Raw genomic sequence first — 18,016 nt, forward strand, 5'->3', positions numbered from 1 at the left:
TTACTCACTGGATAACCGCTCATAGTGGCTATCTTGCTGTTGACATTTGCCAAGCCTGGTATGGGAGATTTGAAGGTTTTGAGTCATTGGAGCCGATTTTCTGCCATATACACTTTACTGGTTTGGAGTGTGAAGAGAGGATGGTTGGATTAAGGTCATGATAACAGGGGGTCTGCGGAAGTTTAAGAATTCCGGGTTAATTTCTCACCACCAAAAGTTTAAATACTAGGCCACCTATGTAGAGGTTCTAAATGTTTTACCAGAGAGGGGTGCACAGTGCAGGTAGGCGTCAAGGTCATTGAGCCCTCCAATCGCTAGGGATGTGTAAAGGTGACCTATATCTATCCGATTAAAGAAAAAAGGGAGAACACCAGGTGTGTGTACAGGTGACCTGGCCCCTAACTGGAGGTGTCCAGGCTGGTATTCAGGTGTTTACCCATCCCAATACTATTGGGGGTGGGAGAATGTAGATGCCAAGTAGGTCATTACTAGAGGAGGGCACCTCACCCCCATCTCACCTCAAACAGATACATAGGTGTCAATATGACCCATCCCATTATTTGGGGGGAGGGGGGACAGGTAAGTGTCAAGGTGACTGACCCTTCCATTTACTAGGGGTGGACAGGTTTCAGGTGTCATCGTGAGTCACCACATCACTATTCAGGTCATCATCTTAATTCAGCTCAATGTATTATATTAACCCGACAGATTTATTCAAACTGAAACCAGAAATATTTTTATATCCCTTTATGTAGTGAAATAATCATTGAGATCAAACAGTGTTGTGTTGAAGTTTGGAGCAAGCTCTGACTTGCTGGCGTATTTGTGGTTTGTGACATTCTGCGTACACATGTCATATAACGTCTGTATGAATGCGTAGGTGGGCGACTGTATGGGATGCCGGCAATCTAGATATTTTTTCAGGGAGGCCATATGTGCTCCGCAGGAGTCTGTAAAGAAAACTTTATTTTTTTAATTTTTTTTTTAACTGACGAATGAAATATTAATGGAACAGCTAATGCAACAACACTTTAATAAAAGGCCAGCTGTAAGTTGTCTTCTTTTATTGCGATAGTCACTTAATATCCGACATTTACAGCTTGTCTTTTATCACAATTTCTTTTCAATAGATATATTTATTGAAGGAGTAGTAATAGAAACATATATAGGTGTAAACATATAAATAAACGCACTTAAAAAACGGTTTCCATTATTTTTATTTAATTTTTGTGATATTCTTCCAAAATGATAATACTGATATTAAAATGAATAATTAGTACATTATTTTTGCAATAGAGCTTATATTTATTGTTTGTTTCTTGTGACTGAAGATTTTCAGGCATGCTGTTATGGAGAAATAAATTTGCTTTGTGACTGTCCAATATTGGTAAAAAAAAAATGTAAACTTTTATCTTTTATTTTGCAACAATTGCAAAACAAGTTATATCAACTTTTATTAATCATACTTGTTGACCTGAATTGAAGCGCCAGATGGGTCTTAACGTGGGAGGAAACCAAAGTAGCCCGGGAAAACCTACATGGTCAGGCAGGTGACCCCATACCTTTTAACGTCCAATCGGGGAATCAAACCCTGGTCGTCTAAGTGGAAGACAAGTGTGTTACCCGACTTAGCCACCCTACCACCAATATTGGCAACCGTCGTCGGTATAATAGGTATTTAGGTCCTCACAAAGATACACCAAAATACACTGAAATGTCGGGATCCCAGATAGTGAAAAACATACATATATATATACCTGAACCATGTAAACATTGTGGTTTTATCAAGTTTTTATCAACGGACATTATGCAGGCCTGCAAAGCGTTGGGATACCATCATAGCAATAATACATTGCTATAGCATCACCAGATTTTTCTGGCTTCAAGGTCACATATATAAATAAATACACTCCAAGGTCACATATATAAATAAATACACTCTAAGATGCTGACACATGCACTTCACAAAAAATCTAATACAATTTTTATATCCCTGTGTCAAAGTTGGAAGACAGAAGGTGGTATGGTGTAAATATAATCCTATTCGCAGTGTCTGTCTGTCTGACCATTGATCTGTCTGTCATCTGTAAATCTTGTCCAGAGATCTAGACAACTACTTCTGAATTTGTTAACCATTCAATGAAACTGCACAGGAAAATGAGTCTGCAATGTTTTTATGCCCCAGTCATGTATTTGGGTATAAGTATAATGTTTCCTGTGTCAATCGTGTCCCTGTACCATCCCCGTCCCCTCCCAATCCCCGTCCCCTCCCCATCCCCGTCCCCTCCCAATCCCCGTCCCCTCCCAATCCCTGTCCCCTCCCCATCCCCGTACTGTCTCGCCCCATCCCTGTCCCGTCTCACCCCATCCCGTCCCCATCCCGTCCCATCCCCATCCCTGTCCCGTCTCACCCCATCCCGTCCCCATCCCGTCCCATCCCCATCCCTGTCCCGTCTTGCCCGTCCCCATCTCGTCCCCATCCCCATCCCGTCCCCATCCCCATCCCGTCCCCATCCCGTCTCACCCCATCCCTGTCCCGTCTTGTCCCAGCCCGTCCCCATCCCATTACTTTTTGTCCTGATTCAATATGAACTCTTAATTATTTACTTTGACAGCTTTTGTCAAACTTAATACAAAGGTTATAAGTTTGTCCAGGATTCCAAGAATAAGGGCAAGGTCACACTTGATATATATAGAAAAAATCATCCAATGATTCAATTTGAACACTTAGCAACTTAATTCTCCCATGTATTTTGGTCAAACTTATGTGAAGGTCACAAAATAAGATATTGTTTAAGCTGAAAATTGGTACATAAGATAGATAAATAAAGAAAAGGATTTTGAGGTACAAATGGCTGTGGGTATATTAATTCAACAGTCTTCAGAAGACATTTCTAGTATTTGTAGATTAAGAAAATTAAGTACCATATGACCCCTTCAATGTCAAGCTTCTCTGGTGAATTGATTATGAAACAAGAAGTAGAAGGTAATTCTGCTATTTATTCCGAGAGTCACCTGGAATATTATGGCATTTCCGACAGCTGTGATATCTTACCATGATGGAGTCTACCATGAATAGAAAGTGTTTCATTATTCAGCTGATCTGACATATTCCTTACAATTAAAGCGTAATCATTCTTTCAACCATACCCATGCAAAAATTGTCACCTATCAATTATTTAAAGTTTGAAATATTGATGAATATTGAGACACTTGCAGAGCTGTGCCTAAATCATGTGACTATACACAAGGTAATTTCCTTAGTTAGATAAACTCGCAACTGATCTTTTGGTGCGTTGACAATGGTATTTGTACAGGTAGTCGTGGTGACATAATCGTGATGAAAGGACAATATCAGAAATCCCACGATTGTTATTTAGCCCAGTCATTGTATTGGTAATCCATTGTTTGCTGCAATGGTGGTAGATATCCAAAAATTTTTGATTGTCAAAAAACAAATTCATACAAGTAAGCATTATTTTGTTTTCATAAACAATAGAGATACTTGTTCGCAACGAAGGCTTCCATTTTCGCTTGTCATCCAATATTGTGTAATCATACCTCATTGTCTTGATGTCGATGGGGCCATGAAAAAAATTTGTATCCAATATTCGAGGTAATTTTACCAAGTATATTTTAGATAGAAATTTGACCATCAGAAATCAGTATTTAGCAGGATTTTTGATTTATAAGAGTTTACCATAATGAGGTTTTACTGCATATGGTATGAATTCTCCATGATGTGTCTAAATAACTATAATTCATTAAGTCAATAGTACCGTTTTTTACCAATTAATGTAAATTAATTATGAATCATATAAAGTAAAAATATATTTTTGGTGGATGTGTAGATGAAAGTCTTAATCATTTAATTTGTATAAAAAAAGGGAAGAAAAAAAATTGTTGATTTTTTAATAAAACAATTAAAAAAGGTAAATTACAAGCAGCAAAATTTTAATTGCTTTACCGTAGTTGCTTTGATTTGCAGTGAGCAGGACTGAGCTTGTAGTAGTAAAACACTTGGGACCTTGATAAGTACGTACCACAGTGTGTGTGAGTACATATATATAGGGCGTCACTCAGTCATACCTACTGCTGTACTATATTGTGTTTGGTTTACAGGTAGGCAATCAGGTGGCCTCTTATACACACACATTGTTGGCATGCCACTGAGCTTACCTCAGCATTTCAGTTAACAGGTCACATATTGGTGATTTGACCAGGCTTTCTCCAGTGCTGGACACTGGTCAAGGAGGGTCCTGGGTGTGGATTTCACACAGGTAAATTGCACACCTGTGCTATTGACAGCTTGTGTTGTAGCGAGACATTTTTGTACTACGTGTGTATTAGCAGACATATGACCACTCAACATCTGTGCTGTGTGTACGTGAGTGATTTGTATGATCGAGAACAGGTGTTAACTGGCCAGTCGTGTTATCTGGAGGACAAAGCTTTGTTTGGGATATAAACACTGAAGCACTGTGGAGCAAGGGAACTAACATTTCTGGTAATATCAGTGATTTTTACCTGTAATAACTTATCATTAGTTTACCTGTGTCACCAACAGGTATCATAGTGATATATACCTCTACTTTCACTTTGTGGCTCTGAGATAAGTTCCTGTAGTGTTGTGTTCAGGAAATGTTCCGATCCTTTTAGAGGAAAAGGAAATCTTTCCACTTCCCTGTTAAAGGAAAGGAAGATAATATATATATATACCAAGCATTGGATTAGTGTTGCATTCGCTAAAGTGCTAATTGAGTATGTGTTGTGTGGATTTTCTTTGTGATTTTCACCACTGTATGGACTAAACATACAGTCTACTTGTGATTGATAACAAAGAGAATTTATTCCTTTTGTTTGTGGACAGAATTACACCCATTGTAAGTATATATATAATACACACACAAGCCAGATGACCACATGTATACATGTTTACAGCTACTGTGTATATACTCTGATGATGAAAATATGTTTGTGGTGTGAAATTTCATCCGAGAGGCTGTCACAGCAAGGCTTACACAATGACATGTGTATAATTTGTCACCAGAAGATACACTTATCAGCCATAAAATTACTTTAAATATTTTTTTGTTAAAATTTCCAACTGCTTTTATATAATACAGCAATCAGATAGCTTAACAAGCTGGTCCACATGTATATATGTGTGTGTGGGTAGGTTGGGGGGGCACCTGTGCACTAGCTGTCATCAGAGTGTGTGTATTGAGGGGGGGGGGGGGGGGTACACAGCAGAATTGGAGTGAACCTTTGTATGTATAGTGATCAAAATCATATCCAGACATCTCAGGTAACCAAATTTTTATATAGAATAACAAAAAAAATTGACATTTATTCCAATACAGTATTAGTTTAACAAATCTCCACATGTCATTTATTCCATAATAAGAAAGATTTTATTTATTAGCTGTAATATACCCCCAGAGACACATGTTCCTCCACAGGTACCTTTCCCAGAGGTACACATGTGAATGACTTTCAATTGAGATGCTCTGAGTGATCCTGGGTGTCAATATTATAGAATTGCTGGCTGTGACCTACTTCTTTATAAACCTGTCTGGCCTTCAGCCTGACTGGCTCCAGGCCAATAGACAGTGTAAGGCATATAGGTACACCTGGTTGTCATTAACCTTCTTACACTAAAATATCAATAAAAATGCTCACTGGACAAAATGTACATAATATTTTCATATAGAAATAAGTATATCATTGAATATATTGAGAATGTAAGTGTTAATTGATTGAGGTTTGTTTGATTGCTTTGTTCTTAGCTACGTGTAATAGCCAGGGTCATTTTAGGGGTTCATTGTAGTAGTTGGTGGCTACCTCATGCAGCAAACAGGAGGCCTGTCACATTTATTGTCTAATGCCAACATCTCTCGCCTATGGATTATAATCAGTAATACATGGATTGCCTGTCCAACAAACTCTTACTTAAGGCAAATAACAACTGGAGTTATCTGCCTTTTGTAATTCTTTTTCATAATATCTTTATCTGTGATTTTGTATTTGGTATAAAACAGTATATAGAAAATCTTAAGAGTTCAGTTGAAGCTGATCCCCATGATAGTTTGATGAAGCTTGTAAAAAAAAGAATAAGGAGCACATTTTTTGGGGGAAAGTTCCATTTAAACTATACAAAGAGCTCGAGACTATACATTTAATCTGATACGGCCCCACTTTATATTATACAAGTGCTGCGGATGAACATGGTGTTTTGTTTGTTGACAGATGAATGTCTTAATTCACACAAGCCAAAGTCACATTCACACAAGCCAAAGTCGCATTCACACAAGCCAAAGTCGCATTCACACAAGCCAAAGTCGCATTCACACAAGCCAAAGTCGCATTCACACAAGCCAAAGTCGCATTCACACAAGCCAAAGTCGCATTCACACAAGCCAAAGTCGCATTCACACAAGCCAAAGTCGCATTCACACAAGCCAAAGTCGCATTCACACAAGCCAAAGTCGCATTCACACAAGCCAAAGTCGCTGGGGAAAGCACCATGAAAGAAAGTGCCTCTGAATATCACACTGTATTATTAGAATCGGGGTCGAGTCTGTATCCTGTCACATTCTGCTGACAAGTATTACAAGATATTTCCTGTAGCTAAAAAGATTTTACATCTTTTCATCTAGTATGATGATTTGCTGGTTTTGGTGACTACCTAGCTAGATAATTAAGTCTGACTTTAATATCGAGTACAGATTTAATCACGTCCATTGCATTAAAACTTTCATTATATCAAAGTTGAAGTAGCTTTTTAATGGACTTGATTAAATTAATATGGTTGCTCATCACTCCTGGCTGCTACTGAATCCCTGAATCCTCCTCAGCCCAACCTCTTTTTTTTTACAGGCCGGAAGTGATATCTACCATTCAAAGGGTTTCCCCCTCCCACACCAGTATTGACAGGAGCTACAGTGGGTGTTGAGGGAAAACTGGACTGGTCCACATGGATCAGTATAACCAAAATGTTACAGTTATGCTAATTTCTGTAGAGTTTATATATAATGAACTTATATATATACAGATTTAGAGCTAGATTATTTAGTCCAACAGATATTGAGAGCTAACTAATTGAATATTAGTCCAGTTGATAATGAGAACTAAAAATTAGTCCATTGCATGTTGAGAGCTAAATTGGTCCACCAAATATTGAGAGTTAAATTGGTCCACCAAATATTGAGAGTTAAATTGGTCCACCAAATATTGAGAGCTAAATTGGTCCACCAAATATTGAGAGTTAAATTGGTCCACCAAATATTGAGAGCTAAATTGGTCCACCAAATATTGAGAGTTAAACTATAGTCCATTGGATATTGAGAGCTAAATTAGTCCATTGGATATTGAGAGGCAAATTATTCCATTGGATATTTCGCATGCAATCCTGTCTTAATGTATTGATGTAGGGGTAGGATTGTCAGAGGGTAATGGATTTTCAGTGGGACCTTAACATTGGTGAATATCCAAGTCAGTTGAACCCTCTTGGGCAAATCCGATTGGATCTGCCTGTACATTAAGATTATTGATCTAGTTTATTTACAGGGTAGTACCATTAACTATATAACTATCCAGGGGTCGCAGTGGCCGAGTGGGTAAGGTGTCCCGACACTTTATAGCTAGCCCTCCACCTTTGGGTCGCGAGTTCGAATCCCACTCGGGGCAGTTGCCAGGTACTGACTGTATGTCTATATACTGGTGGTTTTTCTCTGGGTACTCCGGCTTTCTTCCACCTTGAAAACCTGGCACGTCCTTAAATGACCCTGGCTGTTAATAGGACGTTTAACAAAATAAACCAAACTAAACCATTACTACTACAGTTTCCTACTCTTATCAACTTTCTTTTCCATTATGCCTGGTTTCCCCTACACCATCCCCAAAAAACATTTCTGTAGCTGTCACAACAGCCTACTGAAATAGGGAGTGCTGTTTTCAGATGCGACCATGATACACATGTTCGCTGAAGTGTAAAGACTTTAGGTCATGTCAGGTCACAGTTGAAAGATTTACTGCCTTCTTTACGGGTCTGTAAACTAGACAACCTTGAATTTCATTATATGTCGCCTGCCATTGGTTTGCCACTACCAGCAGCTAATTAAATTGTCTTTATTTTAAAACAGTAAACTAAAATCTGTTATTAAATAAAATTCCATTTGGTTATGATATATTTATTATCACATATTCATTCCATCATGATGACAAATCTTTGACCTGGTATCAAATAGCAAAGCGTTGTATTGATTGGAATGATGAATGAAAATAGTTGAATACATTATCTTTAAATTGTCAGAATGGATTAGTCAGAAACATTTGAGTTTAAAATAGCAGTCCTGGGATACTGTATATCTCTGTGTGTAATGACCAGGTTCTTTGTCCTTTTGTACCTAATGGAGGAAATAATACATGTAACATAACAATAGCTGTATTACCTGGAAGTTTATTGTTGAAACTGTTTTAAATTCTGCCTCAAATGAATACAAAAATATCTTGCATTTACTAGAACATCATTAAGAGGGCAAGAAAAAGCCTAGGTCTGATGGCCGGTATACTAGATTTAGTCTGCGGGCAAGTAGTAAATATTGGTTACATACTTGCCTCATTTGCAGGTGCAAAATTTTAAAGTGATTTTCATCTTTTCCTTAAAGTAATTTAAGATACTAGTAATTCAGTTTAATTGGATCATGTACCTTTGTGCAAGTGAACACAAAATTGCCTGATGGGGCGATGATGCTGAATTTTGTTTTCCTGCCCGGATCACTAATGCTTGACTGATGTGTAAATGAATGTCTTTATTATTGTGACAAAAAATAAATAAAAAATATATAAGAAAATATGATACTAAAAAATAAATGGTTTATAAAATTATAAGAAAACACACTAAATCAATGGTTTAAAAATTATAAGAAAATACATTTACTTCCTAATATATACAGCTTTTCTTTATTTATTTACAAACACGGACTGAGAGTGTGTGTAGATTTATTAAGGCCAGGAACATGTTGACATGTAGCGTATAGTCATACTTGTTGGCAGACACATGTTGTCTATGTTGACATGTAGCGTATAGTCATACTTGTTGGCAGACACGTGTTGTCTATGTTGACATGTAGCGTATAGTCATACTTGTTGGCAGACACGTGTTGTCTTCCTAGCTTTCACTGTTATCAAGTTTCAGCACACGACAAATGTACTATACACAGGTGAACTTGGTTTGCATTTTTTTTTTTTTTTTTCAATTCAATGGTATTCTCCCCGTTGTAATTTCTTTTACGCGAGTACACCACTGTATATGTTTATAGCTGCAGGTCAATGGCTGTCGTTAAAAGTTATCATCATACAATATCTTTTCAGAATGTTTTTCAAATGTATGAGTCTGTAACAAATTTGAGATATTCTATTAATCATGTATCATAATCACTGTGATTAACGGTAATTAACTTGTGAATTTATGAATACATGGGCAATTACAACAGGACAAAAGGTTTTGGTATCGTTCACTTTAAAAGGTAAAAGAGCAATCCTGACACTTGGCAGTTAGAAAGTTATGCCAACTATGACCATTTTGAGATATAGGTAGGTGTAAATGATTGACTTAATTGTCGTAATTTAATGTATTGAAGTATGCTGGAATATGCTGATGAATATGTGTTACATAAGACTTAAAATTGGTTTGTTGACAAATTTATCGCTAATCTTTAGATGGCTTGGCTAAAGACAATTGCTATTTTCATCAGATTTTCAGCCAATACGGCATAGTGCAATATAGCGTTTCATGTTTTTCGACTAAAGCATATTCACAAAAATTAGCTAAATGACTACAAGAAATTGTATCCAATCTCTAGCACACACTGTTGCCGTAAAGGGGCCGCGGTGGCTGAGTGGTTAAGGTGTCCCGACACGTTATCACTGTAGCCCTCCACCTCTGGGTTCGAAACCTACGTGGGGCAGTTGCCAGGTACTGGCCGTAGGCCGATGGTTTTTCTCCGGGTACTCCGGCTTTCCTCCCTCCAAAACCTGGCACGTCCTTAAATGACCCTGGCTGTTAAATCTGACGTTAAACAAAATGCAAAATGTTGCAGTAAATGTATCGGGATGAAGCCGTTGTATAGACATAGTAACCTCGGACTTCTACCACACAGTATGCCTGATAGTGATTTTTTACAACCTGCTATTTACTAACCAATCTGTTGTGTATGAGTTTGTCATAATGAGGAGATCAGGTTTCTTCTGTAGTCCACTGTTAGGGGCCCCGAAGATTACTGGACAGACAGGTAAAACTGTCAATCCAGCCGCAGCTTCTTTTGATGTTTAGGTTTACAAATCAAGATAAAAGGGGCCATAACGAGCAAACAGGTGTATGACGAGACAGGTAGCCGAAGATGGAAGACGGAGAAAAAACAACCCTGTATAATTATATATGAAAATTTCAACAGTATATAGGGATTAAAGGCTTGTGAACATCAAAGACATGGAGATCGGGGTCAAATGAGGTCATACAGATGGTCTAGAGTTGTCTCCCTTGTGTGTATTATGTAAATATGTATATAATAAATATATGAATATTTATGTGTCAGCTGTTACAGCCATGTGCTGTATTGTTGATGTTACACAGTAATTGTTTAGTTACATAGACCTTTGTTGGTGTTCTACTATTTCTGAAGAGAATTTTCAAGAACTTATGAATAATTATTTATTTAAATCAAAAATTTAATTGATCGTGAGAGATTATTAACAGGCGTCACCGAGTACAGACAATGCATGTACTCAGTCACTAGATTGTAACCGTAGTTTTAGTTACAGGTTCACCACCTAGATGACCCCGCCTACTGCTAGTTTTCATCTCATCTATAGCCACTGTTCTGGGGTGGGGGGATAGCCGAGTGGTTAAGGTGTCCCGACACTTTATCACTAGCCCTCCACCTCTGGGTTGCGAGTTCGAAACCTACATGGGGCAGTTGCCAGGTACTGACCGTAGGCTGGTGGTTTTTCTCCGGGTACTCAGGCTGTCCTCCACCCCCAAAACCAGAAACGTCCTTAAATGACCCTGGCGGTTAAAATTACGTAAAATAAAATAAACCAAACTAAACCACTGTTCTGTCGGCATTCTCAGTTACTTGTTATATAAATATGGCCTGTTCGTTTATGCAGACAAATTACTTTGTCAATTTTCTTTAATTGTGTTATTTCAGGTATAAATCTTGAAGGACCTGTAAAAATTAATACAGGCCTTGAAAGTCCTTCTCAAGGTTCATCCATAAACAACAACAAATGGTTAGGCTGTTTATTATTTCATAAATGAACAACTCTGGTCCAATCCAGTGGTTTGTACGGCAATAAACAAAAACGGTTCTGGTATTATGGAGACAGGTACATTCTGTTACAAGCTTTCCATTGACCTGGTGCTGAAAGTGTGACTCTGTCTGCTGACATGACATGAGGATGACCTGAGTATTCATTGTCAGCTTTGATACTCGAGCTGGGTGGTCTGGGACACAACCCAGTCAAACTTCCTACTTATGTAAATAATGCCTTAAGGCCTGATACACCTAGCACATGCACAGAAAAAATTCAATATGTCATTCAGTCAATGACGGTGTTCAGGGGTGATTTTCTTACCAAATGTTTATAATCATGTGAGCATCATCCTGTGATACCAGCGTGCTTTATGTTATTTAAAATTTAATGTTAGGAATATATCTTTCAGCAAATTTAACACAAATTAAATTTTATGAAATGTGTAAAGAAAAAAATAAGATATTCTTCCAAATGTGCAACATAGCATTTCAGGTTAATAAGAAATAGACATGTTTGCCATATGTTCTCAATACGTCTGAAATATAATGTATTTATCAAAGCATTTTAAATGCTGTTTCATCATCAAAGGAAATATCTTTAGAAGTTTTCAATGAACTAAGGTAGTAATGCTATAATTAGATTTGTGTGAATTTGACTATATTTCACTGAAAAAATAATTGAAATAACAATACTTTCCTTCCATGTGTATATATTTTGAAAATGATTTATCCCATTAAAAAAAAAATGAAAAAAATAGAACTGTGAAAGTGAAAAAAAAATTTAATTGATAATTATGAAAATAAATCTGTAGTGGATATTATGGATAATAATTGTTATGGATAATATTTCTTTATTCTTAAATAGATAGATAAATATATAAATCTGTTCTGTTATTTTGTGTATTCACAAGTGTGAGCTTGTAACATTGCCGTGTTACATATACATTTCTTACCTGTGTGTACTTGCGTATTTCACACCCCTGGATTATAATACCTGTAACCAAATTCATTTATAGGGGTGATCTCATTCTGCTTGTTGAACATTCATATTATATTTGTGGTACGGAATCAATCCACATTACCCGCTAGGGGCTGTGATAACTCAGTCAGTTGGAGCACCCGCCACCTAACTTCAGGTTAAGAGCAGAGGTGTGTGGTTTGATGCCCCCTATCTGTGTTGGTTTGTGTTTCTGGGGAAGCTGAGAAACAGACCGGTCTGTGCTGTCGTTCTATCCTTGGACATGATACTTTACCACAATTGCTCTGGATGGCATGTGATAGCTAGGCCTCCTGTATGTTGGTCAGACAGAGTGGTAGTCACCAACTACTACAGGGAGACCCCACCTCAAAATGACCCTGGTTGTTCAACCCTGTGCATGTGATAGGCCTCCTGTATGTTGATCGGACAGTGTGGTAGTCACCAACTACTACAGGGAGACTCCACCTCAAAATGACCCTGGTTGATGGTTATTGTAACTGTTAGTGAAAGTTAATATCATCTGTTTGTGATACAGGTAAATCCTGATTGACCTGTATTGTAAATGTTAGTCGAGTCTAGAGGATTTTCATCCTGAACATAAAAAATCTATGGTGTTAATTATACTTTTAGTTAATTAGTGATTATTATTCAGACAGTAGTGATTAAAGACTAACATGTTCTATTTTTCTGATATTTTTTACCTTCTGTCTATGTTCAATGAATGTTCTCTCTTTGAACACTTTGAATTTTGTCAACTGAAAACGTGACAACTCCAAAGCCTTATCTAAGATCTTTTGAAGTCTTTTTTGTGTAGTATCCTGGACATCATCTCGAGCTTTTGTCTATGAGGTTTGACTTATTGATGTACTGTGTTAAAACCATCGTTTGGCGTCATGTCTGACACTCATGTGCATGCTTGAAGGTGATTTAATTATTGGGTTGTAATTTTCAATCAGACAATGATGATGTTTTCTCGGAGAAAGTTGCCAAAGCTACCCTTGTTACGATCGACATACAGGCTGATTTCAGGATAACCTGCAATCAGAAGTCAATTCATAAACTAAAAAGGATGAAGGGAGGAAGGACATTTTGAAATCCTGTTGTTACTGCATGTCCTAAAGAGCGACTAATGTCCCCCCTCCCCCCACCCAACCCGAACCCCCTTTGCTTGACAAAGGGGGGTGGGGCCGATTTTCTCCTTTGTCTCCTGGTCAGGGGTCATTAGAGAGTGCTAGAATAAATTGGCGCTATATACATATTGAGCATAGAAGGTGTTAAAAGTTGGCCCGAAGAATCTCGGAATTTCTTCGTGTCTTCATTTCGGTGGACATTGAAGAGACCAAAATACGTCTTCTGCCCCCATTGCAAGACTTGGGATCTTAAATCTTTCCGTCTGATCCCCAATGTTCTCTATCTTTTCTTTTCTGTCTTACTCTACATGTGTCCTTGACACTTGTCCTCGTATGACCCTGGCTGTTGTGAGGAAGTTAAACCGCTAAAACCAAACCAAGCCTCTATTGAATTAACCTGACGACTAAATCAGAGTAAAATGGCAAAATTTAATCAATTGTAAATCATTGGAAATTGTTTGTAGCACTCACCGTAATTTTCAAAAAAAAAAGCAAGAAACATCATCTTGTTCTATTAATCAGCGAAGTTATTTCCGAGCTGCATTTTTTGTTCCACCAGCCAAGTAAGATGCCATCTTGATGAGATATGATTTACAGTGGATATTTCAGTGTGTGATGGAAGTTGTCCATTTGTACATTGCAGGGCTACGAAGGCATTCCAGGAAGTGTTGTACAGAGAGCCAGGGTTCACTAAGGCTAACGAGGTCCACATACGGCTTGGGTTGATGTCCAAGGTCGCAGCCAACTATGATGCAAGCTTGAAGGTGAGGACAATGTGATCAATTTTCATAATTTACCAGAGAATAACCCTTGGATCAGTTTGAAAACTCTCATGTTGCTGGTAATTGGACATTAGCTTTCCAAGGAAGACTGACTTCCATAAAATTAAAGTGTGTTAATGCTACATAACAGATATGGCCGCTTTCTAGCTTTACACTAGGGGGAATCACCCTTTAGCTCAATCGGTTGAACTGTGGGCTGGCAACCTGAGGGATGCAGGTTCAATCCCCAGCGGAGGCACACTTTACTCACTTTCCTGTTACATTTGGTGGCGTTGACAAATTCAAGGACAAGATATAGAGAGATTGAGAGGCTTCATTGGAGATAGAACCTGGGAGGATATGGGTGTTTGGGGTGAACACATTTCAAAAGGGAGGAGTAGTGTGGCAGGTTTTAATTGTAAATAGTATACAGTTGTGATATGGTTGTCTTCCAGCTTCGTGAATTCCCTTTAGCTCAGTTCATAGAGCATATTGCATATTGTTACTGCACAGTGCACAGTGCTCAAAGCTCATTGTTATGCCCCTGCCATAGAATGGGGGGGGGGGGGGGAGGGGGGAGAGTGGGCTTGTAGTGTTACCCATTTCTGCCCCCTTTTGTCCCCTCTCAGTCCCAATACAATGTAACTAGCTAATTTCAGGGACTGTTGATGCGACCTCATCAAAACTGTTTTCGAGTGTCAAGTGGCAGCAGGGGAATTTATGTCTTGCAGACATTTTCTGGTTTTTGAACGAACATTAATATTCAGTTATTACAATCCAGAATTAGTTATTTTCATCCAAGGCAGAAGACAGTGTTGTTCAATAAAGAAAGAAATATCTAAATAGAAATGTAAATTTATCTATTTTAAAACAATTGCGAAACAAGTTATGTCAGCTTATATCAATCACAATGGCGGAAGGAAGTGAGGACCTATAGGTTAGAGTCAATTTTGTTATTGCTGTGCCAACAGACCCCATAATACGTGCTCCATAGTAAAAATATAATGTCGTTTCAAAATATTGCTGTGATTTTGGATGTTTTTTTGTGTTGCTTTTGATAATTTCTCTACATTTAAAATTTTAGCATCCAATGGCAAATGTAGTCCATCTAAATCTGAAATCTGAAAAGATATTTCCAACTTAGTTGATTCTGCTTCAGTCTGCAAACTAAAAATCCATACCCATAGGTGTAAAGTTTTCTCATTACTATATCCATGTTCATCTTGTTGCAGCACTTTCACCAGGCCCTAAAAGATTCCAACCCCTGTTCCTTGTCCAAAGCACAAAGTGAGTATTTAACCGGTGCATTCAGATGCTTAAACATCAAAATATTTTCTTGTACGACAATTAAAGAGATAAACTTTCAGCAGTTATCTTCAAATCGGTGATCACTGGGAAAAGAAACGTATATGTGGTTAACAAATTACCTGAAGTAAGATCTAGATCTAGGTCACTGGAAAATGATTTGTGTCGTGTGTTTGATGTTGATTCAGCCATCAAACTTTTGACAAAATCGGAAAGTTTACAACTGTATAGGGAAATCACAGATTGATCATTCAGGTGAATATAATGTCATTGTGGATAGCAGAATTTGTTTCAATTTAAAATTGATTTGTATAATATTATTCAAGCTTTTGAAGTTTACATGCTTTGATCGTTCATAAAAAAAGAAAGATTTAAAAGACTTTTAACAAATGACGTAAATTAAAAGCATTATTGATGTTTTTTTTAAAAAGAGTTATTTAGATATTATAAATATTATAATCAGAGATCATAGACTCTGTATTCAGTTTCTTGAATATTATGCAAGTGCATTTTAACGTAATCTTTTAGTTGTTTCTGTAATTTGCCTAGAAGAGTGAGATTTGATTTTAGATTTCTGGATCAAAGGTATAAAATATAATCGTCATACATATTTTCTTCTTTCTAGTCCGTCTTCAGATTGCTCACATCTTAGAAGCTCAGGTAATATATATATATTTACTGTAGATTTCAAGATATTTTATCTTTGTGTTGATACTGCCATTATTGATTTGAGAAGTAATTTTGTGATATCCATACGTACTATAGAAGAATTCATTTTCAAGTTTATATTTCATTGACAACAACCCAAAGTCTATATGTGTAAATATATTGCTACGGGATACAAAGTAAATATTGCTTTGCTGGATAAGACATTAAGATTTATCTTGAATCTTAAGAAATTTTCATGTTAAAATGATACAGTTAATTTCAGAAGGTGATGTGATGTGTTCGAATGTAGTGACAGAAAGGGTGGTCTCTCTAGACAGGTTTTACTGTAGTGAAAGAAGGGATGGTCTCTAGACAGGTTCTACTGTAGTGAAAGAAGGGATGGTCTCTTTAGACAGGTTCTATCGTAGTGGCCAAAGGGATGGTCTCTTTAGACAGGTTCTACTGTAGTGAAAGAAGGGATGGTCTCTCTAGACAGGTTCTACTGTAGTGAAAGAAGGGATGGTCTCTCTAGACAGGTTATACTGTAGTGAAAGAAGGGATGGTCTCTCTAGACAGGTTCTACTGTAGTGAAAGAAGGGATGGTCAATCTAGACAGGTTCTACTGTAGTGGCCAAAGGGATGGTCTCTAGACAGGTTCTACTGTAGTGACCAAAGGGATGGTCTCTTTAGAGAGGTTCTACTGTAGTGACCAAAGGGATGTTCTCTTTAGACAGGTTCTACTGTAGTGACCAAAAGGATGGTCTCTTTAGACAGGTTCTATCGTAGTGGCCAAAGGGATGGTCTCTTTAGACAGGTTTTACTGTAGTGACCAAAGGGATGGTCTCTTTATACAGGTTCTGCTGTAGTGACCAAAGTGATGGTCACTCTTGACGGGTTCTAGTGTAGTGATCAAAAGGATGACCTCACAAGACAGTTTCTATAGCAGTGACAAAAAGGGATGGTCTCTGACGTCAGATACTTATGTAGAGAGAAGGAGTTTTATATTCTCAGAAGTAATTGTCACACTTGTATATGATATTGTCATAGAATTATTGATATATTTTCCATTTCAGGCAAAATACAAACAAGCTAAAGAATCTTACGAGCAGTTTGCTGACCTAGATAATTCTGAAGATCCAGTGAAAGCCACAGCTCTTAAACAATTAGGTAAGGTCAGAGGTCACACATTAGGCCAGAATTCACAGTTGAATTGGAGATTTTTATTTCTAACAGGATGTCAAATTACTGTATTATCTGATTTTAAATGACGCATTCAGATGATGTTACGCACAGATCTCGGTGGTGGTAATTATATAGAACAAGGCGTGTCATGTTAAATGGGTTCAGATCACAGCGGTATTAATATGGAAAGAATGACATGGTGTTCAGGTGTAATAAACACTTAACAGCTTAAAATCAGAAGAAGAAGAAGAAAATCTCTAGTTTAAGAGATTATTCATGCTCGATGTGGTTCATCTACTAGGCTTCCAGAGGATACCTTGTGGTAATCAGACCTCTCTTAAACTTAGCATGCAAATGAAAAATAAGGAACATGTCCACCGCCAGCTTTAAGAGAAATAAGAATATCCTGTTTGGAAACCTGGCTTCAGGATTTGCTCCTCTTCTTTTTCATTTGTTAAACGATTTAACAATTAAGATTTTGGATTTTGAAAACGTGGAACATTTTTTATTTTTTTTATTTTTATACGTCTGTATTGAACAATATAAGTGTACCTGGTAAATTCCTTGAAACTGAAGGGGCCGCGGTGGCCGAGTGGTTGAGGTGTCTCAACACTTTATCACTAGCTCTCCACCTCTGGGTTGTGAGTTCGAAACCTACGTGGGGCAGTTGCCAGGTACTGACTGTAGGCCGGT

General features: G+C 37.6%; 1 protein-coding gene across 1 annotated transcript in view; it reads left to right on the top strand.

Moving 5' to 3' along the window:
* Positions 1-18,016, top strand: part of LOC117341825 (lysine-specific demethylase 6A-like) — a 107,042-nt gene that overhangs the window by 65,413 nt on the left and 23,613 nt on the right. The window contains 4 exon segments of the mRNA XM_033903686.1: positions 14,071-14,191; positions 15,421-15,475; positions 16,119-16,153; positions 17,215-17,308. Of these exon segments, the coding sequence (XP_033759577.1) occupies positions 14,071-14,191; positions 15,421-15,475; positions 16,119-16,153; positions 17,215-17,308 (305 nt within the window).

This window comes from Pecten maximus, chromosome 14, assembly GCF_902652985.1.
Source record: "Pecten maximus chromosome 14, xPecMax1.1, whole genome shotgun sequence".
Classification (NCBI taxonomy): domain Eukaryota; kingdom Metazoa; phylum Mollusca; class Bivalvia; order Pectinida; family Pectinidae; genus Pecten; species Pecten maximus.